The sequence below is a fragment of the Notamacropus eugenii genome, chromosome 4 (genome assembly GCF_028372415.1).
Source record: "Notamacropus eugenii isolate mMacEug1 chromosome 4, mMacEug1.pri_v2, whole genome shotgun sequence".
In the NCBI taxonomy this organism is placed as follows: domain Eukaryota; kingdom Metazoa; phylum Chordata; class Mammalia; order Diprotodontia; family Macropodidae; genus Notamacropus; species Notamacropus eugenii.
The window spans coordinates 176,331,671-176,349,834 of record NC_092875.1 but is presented as its reverse complement, the minus strand read 5'-3'; the positions used below and the strand labels follow the sequence as shown (position 1 = coordinate 176,349,834).

The 18,164-nt window shown below is 38.3% G+C and overlaps 1 protein-coding gene across 2 annotated transcripts in view; it reads left to right on the top strand.

The window, feature by feature from the left end:
• The window catches only part of F13A1 (coagulation factor XIII A chain), a 192,715-nt gene that overhangs the window by 144,793 nt on the left and 29,758 nt on the right, over positions 1-18,164 (top strand). For both annotated transcript variants that reach the window (XM_072603741.1, XM_072603742.1), the window contains 3 exons: positions 2,315-2,418; positions 5,626-5,714; positions 11,463-11,616. In XM_072603741.1, the coding sequence (XP_072459842.1) occupies positions 2,315-2,418; positions 5,626-5,714; positions 11,463-11,616 (347 nt within the window). The remainder of the gene's footprint in view (positions 1-2,314; positions 2,419-5,625; positions 5,715-11,462; positions 11,617-18,164) is intronic.

Sequence of the window (18,164 nt, the reverse complement as noted above, 5' to 3'; positions counted from 1 at the left end):
CCTGATTCTGAATCTTCCTGCTGTACTGAATTCTAACACTAATATAGAGTTTCATAATATATTATCTGTTTTAAGAGAAAAGGTAAGTCTTTGACAATAATGGCTAGTAGTTACCTGAAAAAACCTTAGCCTAAAAGGTCAAGGTCTCCCACTGCATCCTGGGCAATCTCCAGTCATCCTGATGAATATCTGGTCACTGGCTCCAGTGAGCCCTCCCTCACTCAAATCAAAGTCAACTTCAAATCATCCCATCATTTCTCTGATGTCATGGTCCTCTTCAAAAACAAAGGACAAATATAAAGGTCTACAAAATGTTTTACAACATTATATCATTTTATCTTCACAACAGTCTTGGAGGGTAGGTGCTATTATTATTCCCATTTTAAAGTTGAGAAAATTTAAACAGGCAGAGGTTAAGTGACTTGTCCATGATCATATTATAGTTGTCTGAGGTTCTATTTGAACTGAAATCTTCCTGACCCTGGGTCCGGTGCTTTATACCTCCTAACTACCTTTTTAAAAATAAAGGTAAATAAATGTTTATGAAATAGATGTAAACCTCTTACCAGAAAACTCCAGGCTCACACCCTCTCAGAAGTGAAAAAGCAAAAGAGGAGAAGGAAAATGTATAATCCTCATCTTGGTGGTGCCCAAAATGGATCTGCCATCTGGACAGGTTTGCAGTCCCTCTCCCATTCCCATTGTGGCCTCACCTAATCTGTCCCCCTTGAAAGTTTCCACACAGTTCTCCCTGCCTTCTTCTTCTACCTTTCCACAAATCCCAAGTGTTAGAAAAGAAAAATTTGTCTTTCAAAATGAAGCCCTCCACCAGGTTCCAAGGATAGCCTAAAATCCCTGGGGGATCACAGAGAGGGATGATGGCAGATCTTTTTCCATCCATGTCTACGTCTCCTGATCTTGTTAGCAATGTCTGGATTTGGTGTGACCAAGATAGTGCTACATTCATATAAATATGAATGGCATGTAAATACATGTCATGTATATATATATATACATATACATGTAAACACATGTTATGAGGTCATAGAGTTGGACACAGTTGAGCAGTGACTTAACATATATACACATATACATACACATTTATATACATATATGTATAAAATACCTATGAAAACATGTTTTCAATTTCTTCTTAGCTAGATAGTCCTCAGGATGTCTGTTATCATATTGTTTTAGGTCTTTCCAAGGGCATAGTATTACTTTTAATCACAGCAACAATATGATTCATACTGACACTTTCTTTCCCCCTGCACCTTAAGAACTATGTGTCTCTAAGGCAGCAGACTGAACAATTCCTATTATGTGAAGGTCCCATTCTTACCCCAAATTTCCTTCTTTATTCAGCCCTAAATGTGAATTTATAATGATTTATATAGAATTATAGTGAATACAAAACGATTTCTATAGCAGTGGTCTAGGACCATAAGCACCAGATGGATTATCACTGTAACAATCCTTATGAAGAACCATGCTTTTTATAAATCAAAGCTCAAATGGGCTCAGAGAGGGAAAGGGAAATGGGAAGAGGAACCAGTGATGGAAGGTTGCCTCAGAATCTGCAGGGGAGATTGGCTAGAGAATGGTAGGAAAACCAGCCTTACCAGATGGGCTCAAATGTTGAGTTTCCATGGCACCCAGTAGTTTCAAGTCAAAGCTATATATAAAAGAATACAGAGGCATGTGTTTCCCATCCAAATAACCTCTGTTCTCCATACCAACCACATTTATACACAGCTCAAATGATAAAATTCTCCTTTTTCAAATTACTTTTTATTATCTTGAATACACTTTGTATTAGCTTATTTGTTCACATTTTGTATGCCCCCAATAGAAATATGAGCTCCCTGAAGGGAGTAACTATTGGTTTTGTCTTTTTTTTTTAATTTTGAATGCCTTACATATAGTAGGTGCTTAATAAATGTTTTAAATTGAACTTTAAATAGGTGGCATAAAAACCAAACTGTATAATCCAAAGTTTGGAACTTTCTTGGTATTTCTAGCCTAGCAGATACCTGTGGCTGACTTCAGTACTCATACTAGAATGGGGATGAAGCCTCGCAAATAAGCAGGTGCCAATCCAGAAGTCATTTGATAGGTGGATGATACATATAGGAGGTCAACATTTGGTGTCCCAACACCCACCTCCCCCATTCCAGTACTGCTGGCAGGCAATCCCTACATTTCTCCATTTCTATAAGTTAGCAATAGCAATCTATGGGACATTCATAGCTAGTGTTAATTTAGAGTCCTGAGTATATAATGGAAAGTTCACTTTTGTGTGTTCTTTTTTAAGGAACTACCATTGCTGGAATGAAGCTTGGATGACTAGGCCTGATCTTCCTGTTGGTTTTGGAGGATGGCAAGTGGTGGACAGCACCCCTCAAGAAAACAGTGATGGTAAACTGCTACGCCTTGAGACACTGTTTTTTGGCTGATCCTTTCTTTGTTCTTAAAATTGCTTTAGTTACTTAAGGAATCGCTGCCCCTAGCAGGCAAAACCAGAATTATTTCTGTTGTCTAGGTCTGAATCTCAGATCTGCCACCCAGTGGCAGAGGCTTGGGCAAGTCAGCTAACACGTCTTGAGCCTCAGTTTCCTTATCTGTAAAGTGGGATTAGTCATACTTGCAACTACCAAGGGGAGTGCTTTATAAACCTTAAAGTGCTCTCAAATGAGATATTTGTAAATTATTCTGGAAACTTTGAAGTGCTCTATAAATGTTAAATATTGTTATTATTATTGATAGTTGTAGTTGTGGTAGTAGTAATATTATAGGTATGCAGTATTCCATGCCTTTACATGGAGTTGTTTGCAAGTTCTTTCTGAAATTCCAATTTTGTCATAAGGTCATAGATTTACAGCGACCTCTAGTTCAATCTCTTAATTTTATAGGTAGGCAAACTGAGGCCAAGAGACATTAGAGGCTTGCCCAAGTTTACTCAGGTGCCAGAATAAGGATTCAAACCCACATCCTCAGAACCCAAGTCTGGTATTCTTCCCATGGAAGCAACTACTTGTTTCATGGCTCTTACAGGAAAAGAAAATACAAACAAATCTAATGGAATCTCTCTTGTTTTTTATAAGCTGATAGAAAGGAAGGAAAAAGGAGAGGAGAAGAGAGGAAATCTGTGGAAATATTTTAATCTGCCTATAAAAAGATATTTTTCTGCCCTCTCAGGATGTGACCAATTAAAGGTCTGATGGTAGAAGGAACATTAAAAAAAACAAATATAACCGTGGATTATCTCTGCAATTCTTGTGAAACTTATAATTTACAATGACTTGATTTTTTAAAATAATCTATTTTTTTGGAACAATTTATTTCAGACTCTGTGTGTGGATGTGGGCTAATGGGTATGATGAGTATTAAAAGGTGATGGGAGCTATGGCCTCCCAGAGATTCTAATTAAACCAGAATAAAGGCTTAACCTTTTTTTATTTCACATGAAAATAGGGGTCACAGTAGTATCAAGAAATGCGTATATAAATTCACAAAATTAAATCTCCACTGTAATCCAGGCATTGAGTTAAGTACTAAGAAATCTAAGTCCAAAGGGTAAAATTCCTCATATGTATGTATGTATAGAAATACATGTGTGTGTGCATATACACACATACAGAGGAGAAACATCTGTAGGGTGACCAACTCAGTAGAACCTTGGAACACTGGTAATGTCTAAGGCTATATAAATTTATTTGTATACACATATATAAGTCTCAGCTAAAAATCTTACCTTCTGCAAGAAGTCTTTCCTTATCCCTTTTATGGTAGTACCTTGCCTCTGAGATTACCTCTAATTTTCAGATATATATATATATATATATATATATATGTACATAAATACACATTAAATATGCAATCTGAAATTATCTCCAATGATTTCATAAATAAAAAATATATATGTATGTACACATGTGTGTATATATATATACACACATGATACATATAAACACATATATTTTATACACTCTATATTTACATACATATGTATATATGTGTGTGTGTATGTATGTTTATATGTATTAGATTTAATCTGAAAGGGAAGGCACTATAGCATTAAGAGGATAAGTAAAGACTTCTTGCAGAAGATAAGATTTTGGCTGAGACCTGAAGAAAGACAAAGGAACCAGGAGGGAGAGCTGAGGAGGAAAACCATTTCAGCCATGGAGATAGCCATGCACACAGTAGGGAGGTGAAGTGTCTTGGGTGAGAAAGAACAAGAGACCACTGTCACTGATTATAGAGAAATCTAACAAGACTGGAAAGGTAGAAATGGGCCAGTTTACAGAGGCTGAACAAAGGAGATTTCAACCTGCATGTAACAGTGAGCCATTGGAATCTATTGTGAATAGAGGAGTTCTCTTTAGGAAGATCATTTTGACAGCTGAATGTCGGATGAACTGGAATGAGGAGAGACTTGAGTCAGGAAACCAACCAGCAAGCTGGTCTGAGGTGATATAGATTTCTGACAAGGTGGTGACAATGTCAGAGGAGAGAAGGAGACATCCTGTATGAGAGATGTCATGAAGGTAGAATTGATAGGACTCAGCAACAGATTGGATATGGAGGATGAGAGAGAGTGAGGAGTCAAGGATGACATCTTGATAACTGGAGAAATGGTGGTGCCCTCTAAATTAATAGGAAAGTTAGGAAGAGGGGAGGGTTTTAGGAGCAAAGATAATGAGTTCAGTTTTGGCCATGTCAAGTTGAAGATGTCTCTGGGAGCTCCTGGTCAGGATATATAATAGGCAGTTCGAGATGTGCGATTGGAGATCAAGAATGAGGTGAGGGCTGGATAAACAGATCTGAGGATCATCTGTGGAGAGATGATAAATGAACAAGTGATAGTATTATAGGGCAGAATTTGAGCTGTAAGGTAACCAATGCAGTAGAGCACTGGCAATGTCTAAGGTCTAAGGAGAAGAGAGGAAAGAAATATACATTTAAATAGTGCTTGCTAAGTGTCAGGCATTGTGCTAAGTGCTTTGATGATGAGATTTATTTACTAGAAAAAATTACTCTGTAATTCTGTAACCTAGAGTATGTGAAAAATGGCTCAGAGAGAGAGAGAGAAGGTCCAGATCCTGGAAAAAGTTAGGAAATTTTTACAGTGATTACACTGGTCTCAATGAAAGGGATGAGGGATTGAACTAGGGTGGTAGTGATGACTATGGAATGCATCTCATATTAAAGAATCAGAATTCACAGGACTTAGCACCTGATTGGATATGGAAGTTGAGGAAGGGAACTGACTTAAGGCTGACTGTGGGTAACTGGCAACATCTTGGTGCCATTAATAGGAAAGGGAAAGAAGTTGGGGGGAGGGGTAGGTTTTCCAAATTTTCAAATTTGAGGGGACTTTCATGAAAAATAAAAGACTCTTGGTTCATACCTTGTCTTTATATACCTTTCTCAGTCCCTCGTAAATCAACCATTGAGAAGGAGGAAAGCATGCAGGGCCAATTAGCACAAAATAAACTAGAAAATTTTGTCTCATATAGCCATAGCTTCAGCATTATGAAGGATAATTTCTCTAATTTCTAGTGATTCCCTAATGTAACCTGGAGGCAATAAGCTCATAATTTCCTTTGCTCTCTCATCTAGGGATGTACCGCTGTGGCCCTGCCTCTGTCCAGGCTGTTAAGCATGGCCATGTTTGCTTCCAGTTCGATACACCGTTTGTTTTTGCAGAGGTAGGTGAGAGCCTGGGGACAGTGGGGGCAGACCAACGTATGTGCTGTCCCCTTCCAATAATATCCCTACCCGCCATTGCATCACACTAAATGCTCTACAATCAGAAAGACGGTATCTATAGCCTATAGGCAGAGTCATAATTGGCAATTTTGAAGCTAGAAACAAACACATGCTCTTACACGAACATGTAAATCGGTAGGTATGATGCATAAATGGCCAAACTTGCATTCAGGCAGATCTCAGTTCAAGTGTTCCTCTGACTTAATACTTACTAGCTCTGTCAACAGGAGCAAACCATTTAATTTCTCAGTGCCCCAAGCAATTCTCTAAAACTACACATCACAGAGGAGTTTCAGTCTGCGGTGGTGGGGAGATTTTTCTCACTGGGAGTTCCCAACATCATCATCATCATCATCATAACTAACGTTCATGTAGCATTTTCTTTGTGCCAGATACCATACTAAGCACTTTTTTTAAACAAATATTATCTCATTTGATGTTCACAACAACTCTAGGAGATAGGTGCTGCTATTATTCCTATTTCTACAGTTGAGAATACTGAGGCAAAGAGAGGTTAAATGACTTGCCCAGGATCACAAAGTTAGTAAGTGTTTAAGGCTGATTTTTGAACTGAGGTCCTCCTGATTCCAGGCCTGGTGCTCAATCCACTGCACATGAGACTAGGAAAAAAAATTTTAAAAATTAAAACAAAAACCAATAAAACCATATTATAGGCAAGACATTATTCTAGTTAGTATGAGGAGAAAAGGGATTTCAAAAGAGTACAAGACTTAGTTATTAACCACCCCCCTGAAGTCTATAATTGAGTCAGTAAACTAAGACATAAAGAAAAGTTATATAACAATGTGTGGGATGAATATTAGTTTCTGTACTGGGTGCATTCCCATATTGACCTAGATCCTTGTTGCTCCGGTGGATTTTATTCTAATATCTGGTATTGGTCCCCTAAACTAGAACTGACATTTCCTTGACAATCTTAACACTTTGATAGAGTGTGAATTTCTTGCCTGGTCCTGGAATTTGTTACCTAATTGACACTATATTGATAATGATTGATTGAGTCACAATCAGTTGGCTTACTCTTTAAAAGGAAGATGGAAAACAAAGGGGGAATGACAAAAGCTTAGAGCTTATACAAAGACAAACCAGTCAGAGTCTTCCTGCCCCACCAGGAAGTCAACCCTATGCTTCAAGAACTCTTGGTTGCTCAAGCACATAGCTCCTTGAAGGGATCACTTGGGTCTTCCCCTCTAGGGAATCCAGTCTTTGACTTGGTATAGCCCTGTCTTCTCTGCCCTTCTCTCCAGCACCTTTTTAAAGGCCGAGCTCCCAGGTAACTCAGCTGTAGGAACTAACTGTGAATTATTGCATCAGTTATTCTCAAAGTGGGGCAATTACCCAGGACAAGAGAAAATTTACATCTTATCAGTGAGTTAACCCTGACCCTTCTGTAACAAGCCAGTAGCCATGGGAGAAAAAGATACTCATCTATGAGACAATAAAGATTTTAGAATATCAAAGAAAACTAGGATGAATGGGATCTTCGATTTAGAAGAAGGAACTTTAGGGATCATCTCGTTATTATACTGCTGTTATACTGTGCGAGAGGGAAGTGAGGCCCTTGGGGTCAAGAGATTGGCCCAAGGTAGTAAGTTGCAGATCCAGGTTTTGAATGCAGGTCCTCTGACTCCAAATACTGTGTCATTCTTACTGCCAAAAAGAACAAAACAAAGAATCATTGGAAGGGGGTGAGGTTTGGAGCAAGGAATGGAGGGACCCCAATGGTGCTGAGGAAAAAGTGCTAAACCTGAGTTCAAATCCCAACTCCACCATTTACTTATTTGTGTGACCTCAGACAATTTATTTAACCTCTCTGGTCCTCAGTTTTCTCATAAGTAAAATTAGGAGATTAGGCTAGATTTCCTCTATGGTATCTTCAAACTCTAGCTCTATAATCCTATCTGTGACTCAATCAACATCCTCAGCGACAGAATATGGGCCTCACCAGTGGGAATAAGATTCAAAACATAGTACCTGGGAATACCCACTACATATTTAAGGGCTGTCATGAGGCAGTGCATGACAAACTGCCAAATGAGTGGCAGAGACATAAAGTCCTATGATTTTTCCGAGTATTCACATATATCTATGTCCTCTAAAAAAGGATCTTTGCTGTATTTTCCTCTTTGTAGGTCCCTGTTATAATTTGCAGGCTCTCCAGAAGGGCAGACATATTTGGAACACTGTCTCTATAATGTCACTTTGGGTTTTTGTTGATTTACACAACCCTCTTGGGTTGCATTCTTCTAGTTTATGATGCTGTAAGAATCTCTTGATGGAAATCATGCTCTATATTTCACAAATCCTTATATTATTATTATGTTTTATTACCAGAGAGAGGTAGACAGGACTTCCCACCAGGAACAAATTGATTTAATCACTGCTAATGTCAACACACAGTGTCATTATTAAATCCAGATCTTGATTGTTAAGAATGCTGTTAAGATTTGCAAATGAGAATTCTTTTTCTCTTATCCACTGAAGTCCTCAGTAACTATCCGCAGCATTTCTCATGCTTTCTGTCAGAGGTCTGAATCGGAGGGCTATCCATTTTTGAGGGATGTTCAGGTGGCTAAAAAGTGAATAGGGAAGCTGTTCAGAGATTCCAAAAAAGGAACTTCATGCAGATGCAATAATCTTTAAAGAGAACCCCCATGAATCGAGCTCTCAACTGAATGTGCTCTTTCCCTCCCTTCCCCTCCCTCCCCTTCCTTTCCCTTTCTTTCCCTTCCCTTTCCTTCCAGTCTCTTCCCTTCTTTCCCTTCCCTCCTTACTTATGCAGTATTTTAAGGTTTGCAAAAAGCTTTACAAATGTATTATCTCATTTTATCCTCACAACAACGCTGGGAAGTAGGTACCATTATTATTCACATTTTATGGTTTGAGGAAACTAAGTCAGACAGTGGTTAAGACTTGTGCAGGGTCCTACAGCTAGTAAATGTGGAAGACTGACTGAACAGAAGTCTTCCTGACTCCAGACCCAGCGTTCCATCCATTGTGCCACCTACTGAATGACTTGACAGATATAATTGCTGAGATACCATTAAAGATCTATGAAAGCTAATATGGAACAAGAAAGATGTTGCAGGATTAGAGAAGGGCAAATGTTTCCATTTTCAGATATAAAAAGAGTGGAGTTTGCAAACTGCAGGGCAGTGAGCTTAATTTCCATTCCTGAGAAGTTCCTAGGAGGCATTATTCAAAGGATAGTTAGTAAACATCTAGAAAGGAAAATAGTTATTACAAAAAGTCTTATCAACAACTGCTCTTGTCAAACAAATTTCATTTCCACTTTTGCTAGGATGAGATTGGTAGATTGGGAAAATTCTAGACATAGCTTCTCTAAATTTTAATAGAATATTTGACAGTATCTCTCATCTTGTTCTTTTAGAAAATATTGATATTATAGAGGTTAGATGATACTATAATGAGGTGGATTTGGCAGTGGTTGAATGGTTGGACCCAAAATATCATTACTGGTTCAATTTTACCTTGGAAGGGAATTTATAGTGGTGTGCCCCTGGGATCTGTGCTTGGAGTTGTGTTGTTCAACATTTTTATGTTCAATTACTTGAATCCAGTCATAAAAGTTCTCCTATTCAAATTTGCAGATATCCCAATGCTGAGAGATAGCAAGAACTTTGGCTGAACAACTTAAGAATGTGACAGGCTAGAACAATGGGCCTAATGTAAAATTTTGCATTTGAATTTGAAAAATTGACATCATAAACACAAGACAAGAGTACATGTGGCTAGATAGCCATTCATCTGAAAAGGATATGTGGCTTTATGAAACTGCAAACTCAATATGAGTCAACAGTGTGATATGGCAATGAAAAAAATTAATGCCATCTTATTAGAAGGATAGTGTTCAGAATGAAAAAGGTGATAATCCTGCTAGGGCAGAATTTTGGGAACAATGAGGGTCACATACAGGAGCAATCTCATATGGTCAATGAGGGTCATAAACCCCAAAAAGAGAAGCTGTGTCTTGTTTTTTTCTTCTAAAACCAATGTGATTCTACCAATTTAGTCCTCAAGTGGTGATAGTGGTGGTGGTGGTGGTGGTGGTGGTGGGGTGTGTGTATGTGTGTGTGTGTGTGTATGTGTGTATGTGCATGTGTGTGCTCATGTTGGGTAGGAACTGGGTAAAAAGAAGAGAAGGAAAGGGAAGAGAAATTTTATGAAACATCTTGAAATAGCATTGGGAATCAGGAAATGCAGAAGCTATAGAACACAATTTGTTAACAAATAATTTAATTGAATTAACCTTTTCTTTGCATCAACTGGCAAATATAGAAACAATGGGTAGAAATTGCATAGCAGTACACTGCACTTCATCCTTGATATATAGAAATGTTTCCTAATGCTGAATGCACTCCAGAAACACAATCTCCTACTTCTGGAGGTAGATTCCCTATTCCCAGAGGTCTTGCAGAGAGGTTAGATAACCATTTGTCAGGGATATAGTCCAGGGGTTGAACTAGATAGCATCTCAGATCTCTTCCAACTCTGAAAAGCCTTTGATTCTAGGCCCAGATTTATTCCTGAGAAGCTGTGTGACCTGGAACAAGTAATTGAATCTCTCTCCTCCTCAGTTATCTGTTAAATGAGGAGGTTGGACAAAAAAAAATGAAAATGAAATTTGTGAAATTACAGAGAATATGTTTGGCTCCATAGAAGATATATGAGAAGACACCTCCTTTTGACTCTCTACTGAGGGAAGGGCATAAGTATTTAAGTGCCTAAGTACTTTACAAATATTATCTCATTTAATCTTCAACACAACCCTGGGAGGTAAGTGCTACAATTATTTCCATTTTACAGTCAAGGAAACTGAGGCAGATAAGGGTTAAGTGACTTGCCCAGAGTCACAAATGTAGCAAGTCCCAGAGTCCAGATTTGAAATATCTTCTAGATTCCAGGTCCAATGATCTATCCACTAGGCCCACCTAGCTGCCTTTCCTTTGTGGAGGTGGTGGTAGGAAAAGTTCATAAGTGTAGGATATTGCATATGTCAGGTATTTTTACTTTTTGATGTATTGATCAGTTTTGATGACATTTTTCTCTTGTTTTTTTTCTTAACTCTTTGTTATAAAGCATGACTTTCCAGGATGGGGGGAAGAGAAGGAAACAACAAGAAATCGAGGCAATGTACATACAAATAAAAGTTGTCAATAAAAAAAAAAAATCTCTTTTTAAAAAATAAAGGTGTATAAGGTCTCTTCCAGCTCTAACATTCTGTCTATAATATAGCTTCTGGAGGTAAGCTTTCATGGACCAAGCATAGGCTTCAGCAATATGAGTAATAAAATTGATCTTGGGGAGAGCTTGGGTACTGGCCAACATTGTTTTGCCATCCCACATTTGATCCCCCAAATCTTAGGTACCCAACTGCAGGCTACTAAAGTTTTGTGTGAATTTCTGCTAGACTGCTCCTACAGTTTTATGGAAACTATTTGATTGTAGAATATTAATCTTCCATTGAGGGAGAAAAAATCCCAAAACATGGAAGAAGGGAAAATAAATTGATATGTTAAAAGTGTTGATAATGAATCTCTATAAATGGGTTTCAAGATTATTTAGATAACTACACCTAACAGAAACAAATGTTTTGGTGGCCAAGTCAAAAGATGACATGGTGCCCTCTTCTTTTTTCTTTTCAGGTCAACAGTGACCTTGTGTACATTACAGTCAAAAAAGACACCACTCACTTGGTTGAAGCTGTTGATAAAACCCACATCGGGAAATTAATCGTGACCAAGGAAATTGGTGGAGATGGAAAGCAGGACATAACTGATAATTACAAATTTCAAGAAGGTAACTTATTGCAAGTGGCAAAAGGAAATGCTAGTTGAATGCATGTGTTTGACTTGATCGAATTCTCCCGGTTGTTTAAGTGTTTATTTGCTGCTGCCCCTGAGGAAATGGATTCAGAGAATACAGTGGTATTTGTAGCACTTTGATGTAAGTACTTATTTGTACGGAATCATATATTTTAGAGTTGGGAGGGTTTTCAAAGGTCATCTACTTCAACCCTTACCCAAATCATGAATTCCATTTACAGTATCAGCAAGTGATCATGAAACTTCAACATGCAAACCTCCAATGGTACAGAACTCACTTGTCTGAGGAAGTCCATTTCATTTGACCTCTTCCTAATTGTTGAAAGGTTGATCTGCATGCTTAGTGGATATTTCAGTCCCCATAGCTTCCACCCCTTTCATCCCCAAATTGAGCTAAACTCTTTGATAGGTCTAAAGCTACCATGCTCCCTCTCCCAAGTCTTCCCTTCTTCAGGCTAACCATGACCACTTCCTTCAGCAATCATCATATGATATGATCTGTAACTGAACAAATTCATCTAGCTGGGAGGTCCAGTGAAGCTATCACCTTCCTCAGTGCAAGCACTCTGTTTCCTTTACTGCCACCTGATGCCCCATTAGCTCTTTCAGTTGCCACATCCCATTGTTGCATCATAACTGAGTTTATGGTTTAGTAAAGCACCAAAGGAAAAGGAAGTTCCCCTTATGCATTCCCTTGATTTTAAGCACTAATACATAGCCTCTGAAAACAAAGCCAGGAGTTAAAGAAAAATAAAGAGCAAATGGCTTCTTATTAGACTTGAGAACTAACTGGTTAATTAGTTATAAAGATCTCGGACTCTTAATGAAAACTACCGACACATAGCAGCAATAAGCATTTCACAAGTTTTTGCCATGGTTAACTTTACATTTTTTGCCAACTAATTTTACAAGCTAATTTTTATGTTGAAGTTGAAAATTATCTTTCTCAGAACTTGCCCATTGACTCTTTAACCCTCTAAATGAAACAAGAAGCCTTTCTTACAGCTCTAGGATTTCATGATTGAGACAAAGAAAATAGAGAGCTTTCTTATGAAATGTTTTCAACTTCCTCTTAGCTCATGTGTAAGGAACTTCCTTCCATTTTAGCATATTGTGAGCGATTGTTAAACCAAAGCTCCTGGCCTACCAATCTTCTGTCCGGGTCAGAAATAGAAGAATATTTTGGCTTGAACCAAGCCAGGTAATTTCTCCTTCTTTCAAACCTCAACCTGAACTTTACAGTTCTCAGCTTTACATTTTCAGTTGAAGAAGCTGCAGTTTCCAGGCAAGAAATAGCTTTTTGCCAGCTAGCTTTGACATGCTGACATCCACTTCAGTGACCACCTTCATAGGTATGCACTATTAAGTCAGGAATGGCTTTAAAGTATAAGTTTGTTCTGGCATAAGATGAAGTACTTCTCAGCTGTTTCAGGGAGTAATCCATATTACAAAATCACCATTTTTTTTCATCTCTTTTCCTGCATAGTGAAAGCACAATTTCACCATGTGTATTGACAAGCGAAGTTTTTATTCTCCTTTCAACAATTTCCTGTGACTACTTGAATTTTGCAGATGGTCTACAAATGTTGTATATTAGAACATAGAATACATCCAGAAGAAAATATAAGCCCTACCTGACTCTGGGAAAAATGTGGATCCTCTCCCTACTGGCACTCCCCTCTACATGACTTCAGAACTTCCATCTGCTTATTTGTTGCTTGGTTCAACACATCCTAGGAATAGTCATGCTTCCCAGAACCACCAGTGAATTTCTGAAACACATCATTTCAAAGCTATAGCTAGGGAAAAGTAACTGGGGCTTACTCCTAGGGCACCTGAATTTAGAGGGCACAATATTTTTTAAAATTATTTTTAAGTGTGCAATTGTTAAGTTTGTTAAATTTAAGATTTGACAGCACTATGTCCCTTCTGTGCTGTAGCAACAACTAGTCTCAACACCTAATTAGTTAGAACAAATAGTTAATATACAAAGCTACCATTCTATGCTTCTTTCCTCCACTAGTAAGTGAGCTCCTCCCTAGCTTTGCCTGCCTTGTTCACCCAAGGCAATGGCCTTGTGACTCATGTCATCCTCAGGTCTCTCTGCTGTCTAGTATCTAATCCCACAGGATTGTGTGCAAGGGTCTCCTAGCATTAGGCACATCTACAAAATCTAGTTTCAGGGTCTTTTCCCCTATCAGGGTCTCTCCTCACATTGTTTTGGTGTACTGTAGTCTTTCCATTTATTCAACTAAATTGGTTTTAATTACTTCTTATATTACTTTGATAAGGTGAATTACAAAGTCGCTTTAAAGGCCTGCTTCATGTTGCTTTTCCCAGGTGTCAAACTACTTGACTTGCTTCTAGTCCTTTGTTTCAGGTGTGTCTGACTCTTTGTGACCCCTGGGGAGGTTTCTTGGCAAAGATACTGGAGTGGTTTGCCACTTCCTTCTCCAGGTCATTTTACAGAAGAGGAAACTGAGGCAAACAGGGTTGAACAACTTGCCCAGGGTCACACAATTAATAAGAGTCTAAGACTGGATTTGAACTCAGGTCTTCCTTACTCCATGCTTGGTGTTCTGTTCACTGTGCCACCTAGTTGCCCTCCCCCAAAAGTACTAGACTGCTCTACTTCATTTCTGTTTTATACTTGCAAGTGGCCCTTGGTAGGGGATTTTCTATAGGGTAGGCTGGTGATTCTTTTAATTCTCTCTTTCAGTTCCCCATTGAAGCTGTGTTGCTAATGACACAAATTCTATCTCTTTGTTCATTGACCCCCATTTCCACCTATCACACCAACATACGCTTCCAAAACCGAAATAATGATAATAGCTAGCATTTACATAGCACTTTAAAACTGGCAAACTGCTTTACAAATATCATCTCATTTGATCTTCACAAAAACCCTGACAGTTAGGTGCTGCTTAACTGTTAACTTCATTTTACAGATGAAGAAACTGAGGTAGACAGAGGTTACGCAACTTGCCCAAGGTCACATAACTAATAAATGTCTGGGGCTGGATTTGAACTCAGGTCTTCTTCAAGTTGCAGTGCTCTATCTGCAGTGCCACGTGGTTACCCTGCGCTATTATTTTTAGCTTTTCTCCTCTCCAGTTTTATCTGATCCCCACCAGGAATGATAAGAGCTCATTTGGAGTTGCTTTTTTTTCTATATTAGCATAGATAAAGCAGATAATTGGCCTGTGGTATTTTAATTCCTCATTTCCCAATAAATGGAATAAATACGCTTACTTGATGATGCTATGAATGTGCAAGTGGGTGCCAGCTTCCCAGATCCATTTGATCTATTCTGCAATTATTTTTATCCAAGCACCCATGAAAAGACTTCCAGGTGTGTCTTCATACCATATGCTGGCATGTTCCATGCACTTGCCAGAATCAATGGGGCAGCCAGAACCACAGCAGATTTGCATATTGTCTAGTCCAAACATGTCACTGTACAGCTAAGAAAATAGAGCTCCAGGGAGGTTTCATGATCTCCCCAAGGTCAGGTACATCATAGAATCATTGCAGCATAGATTCAGAACTGGGAGAAATCCTAGAGGTCATCTAATCAGACCTCCTCAGTTTTCAGATGAGAAAACTCCATCTCCATCCTCTCACCTAGGCAGATCCTACATTTCCAACTTCCTAATAGTTGTATCAACCTCTGCCACCTCAACCTCAACAGGCTGACCACTAAGTTCATTATCTTTCCCCCTAAACTAGTTCCTTTCCCAACTTCTCTTTTATTGAATAATAGCACCATTATCCTTCCCACATTTGGAATCTTGGAATCATCTTTGATTCTTTTCCTTCTTTTAAATCATCCATCCAAATCAGTCAGCAAATTCTTCCATTTGTAACTGCACAATACTTTAACTTCCATTTTAGCTTCTTATCTGTTCCCATGATAACTGCCCTACCCTAGGTCTTCATCTCTAACCTAAACTACTGTAAGTCATTGGTCTCCTAGCCTTCAGTCTATTCCTTTGCTAACCCATCCTCCACCCTGATACCTTAGTAATTCCTTAATGTATAACAAATATGATTCCCCTCTTCTGCTCAAAAACTTTCTGTGACCCATAATTTCCTGCCCCCCCCCAAAAAACATTAACATGATCTTCAAAGCCCTACATAATCTTACTCTCACCTTCTTATCCGTCCTTATGTCATATCATTTCCCCTTTGTGAACTCTTATGTTCCAACTATGAGCAGCTAGGATCAGACATCTTTTTTAAAAAATTTAATTAATTTATTTCTTTTCAGTTTACAACAGTCACTTCCATAAGTTTTAAATTTTCTTCCCCCCTCTTTCCCTCCCCAAGACGGCATGCAATCTTATATGGGTTCTACACATACATTCTTATTAAACACATTTTCACATTAATCATGTTGCATTGAAGAATTAAAACAAATGGGAGAAACCATGAGAAAAACCAAACCAAACCAAAACATAACACAAGAGAAAAGTCTGCTTCATTCTGTATTTCAATTCTACAGTTCTTTCACAGGATGTGGATGGCATTTTGCCTCAAAAAGACTCATATTCTTGAGTTCAAATCTGGCCTCAGACATTTACTAGCTGGGTCAGTCACTTAATCCTGTTTGCCTCATTTTCCTCATTTGTAGAATAAGCTGGAGAAATAAATGACAAACATTCCAGTATCATTGCCAAGAAATCCCCAAATGGGGTCATGAAGAGTCAGACACAACTGAAAAGCAACTGAACAATAACCAAATATTCCAACTAGACTAGTATATTGATCAGTCTCAATTAGTTCTAATAATGAATCCCATGAAATGGTGGCATGTCTTAGAATTTGCTCTATTTTAAGTTTAGTTGTGCAAAATGTGTTCAGTTATTACAGCCCAATAGAAATATGCAGTGCCAATTTGAATAATGTCTCCACTACATGGTACTCATTATTCACACACTAATCAGACCTGTATTATAAGGATGATCCCATGGGATTATCCATGGGGAATGGGACAGATAATTTCCCTGTGTGCTAAAGGATATGCTAAAGAAATGACCCCTATTGCATTAGATTTCTACTCTTGCTCATCCTGTCCTCTCATGTCTCCATGCCTCAGTTTACATTGTTCCCCAAAACTAGAACAGAACCCTCCCTGATCTCTATCTGTCACTGTCCCAACCAATAAAACAAGGCAGCCATGACTACTACTTAAGTGTATAACCCCCAGAAAACATATGGGTAAATAAAATAGCTTTAATTTAAATAAAAGAAAGGTTGATGAAAACATTTGTCTAGCACTTAACGGTATTCAGAGCATCTTCACAAACATTACCTTACTTGATCCTGTCCAAGAAGACAAATGCAACAGTAATTCAGGGATCTGCCATTTTGTTGGTAGATTCCTTCCGCTGACTCATTTTGAAAGTGCTCCATAATTCAATGGATTGTCTTCAAGAGCTGCTATGCCAAGTTGCAAAGTATAACAAAGGTGATATTGTCCCTGCATCATCATGTGCTAGAAATGATACCATCACCCTTCCTCCCATGAGCTGCCAAGAGTACTGTATAAACTGCTCCAGCAGATGCTTTGCCCACTAGTATCCTCATGTCACCCTTCTCTTACCAGAAAACAGCCAAACATTCTCATTAGGTCCCTTGGTCATTATCACTATCATTGTCAGATAGTTTGTTTTGTTGTTGTTCAGTCATTTCAATCATGTCCAACTCTGTGACCCCATTTGGGATTTTCTTGACAATTATACTGGAGTGGTTTGTCATTACCTCCTCCAGCTCATTTAACAGATGAGGAAACGGAGGCAAACAGGGTTAAGTGACTTGCCCAGGGTCACACAGCTAATAAGTGTCCGAGGCCAGATTTGAACTCATGAAGATGAGTCTTCCTGACTCCATGCCCTGTGTTCTATTCACTGCAGCACCTTGTTGCCCTTTTTAGGTAGTGTACTAATTCCTAAATGATCCTATTAATGTTTGTATCTTTGGGAATACTACAGTGTATCAGTGTACCAAGTATTGTATATGAGTGGTGTCAAATTCAAATATGAACAGAAACCTCTGGGTCAATATTGACTTAGAAAACCACAAATTAACATTATCTATATTGTATTGTGTTTTTTGTTTATTTTGTTAAACATTTCTCAATTATGTTTTCATCTGGTTCGGCTATACTTGGGAGTTCTGTGGGTCACTTGCAGTTTGAGTTTTATACCTATTTTACAAAAGAGTTACTATTCTTATGCTTCTGAATGCCTCATACCATACACTGCCACTTTGCAAAGTATCCTGCTACCCCACAAAGCTTTTAAAAACACCATCACCAACATCTAGTGGTACTCATTAAATTAATGGTCCTTAATGTGAAGCAGTTCCCATGAAAGACAACCAATCTTTTAATAACTGAATAGCCATAGGAACTCTTTAAACTAATAACCACAGTGTTTTACAATATTCAGTAAAGTTAAATATAGGCTAGCCTCAGAGTGATACATATATATGTATACATATATGAGAAGAGAGGGAGAC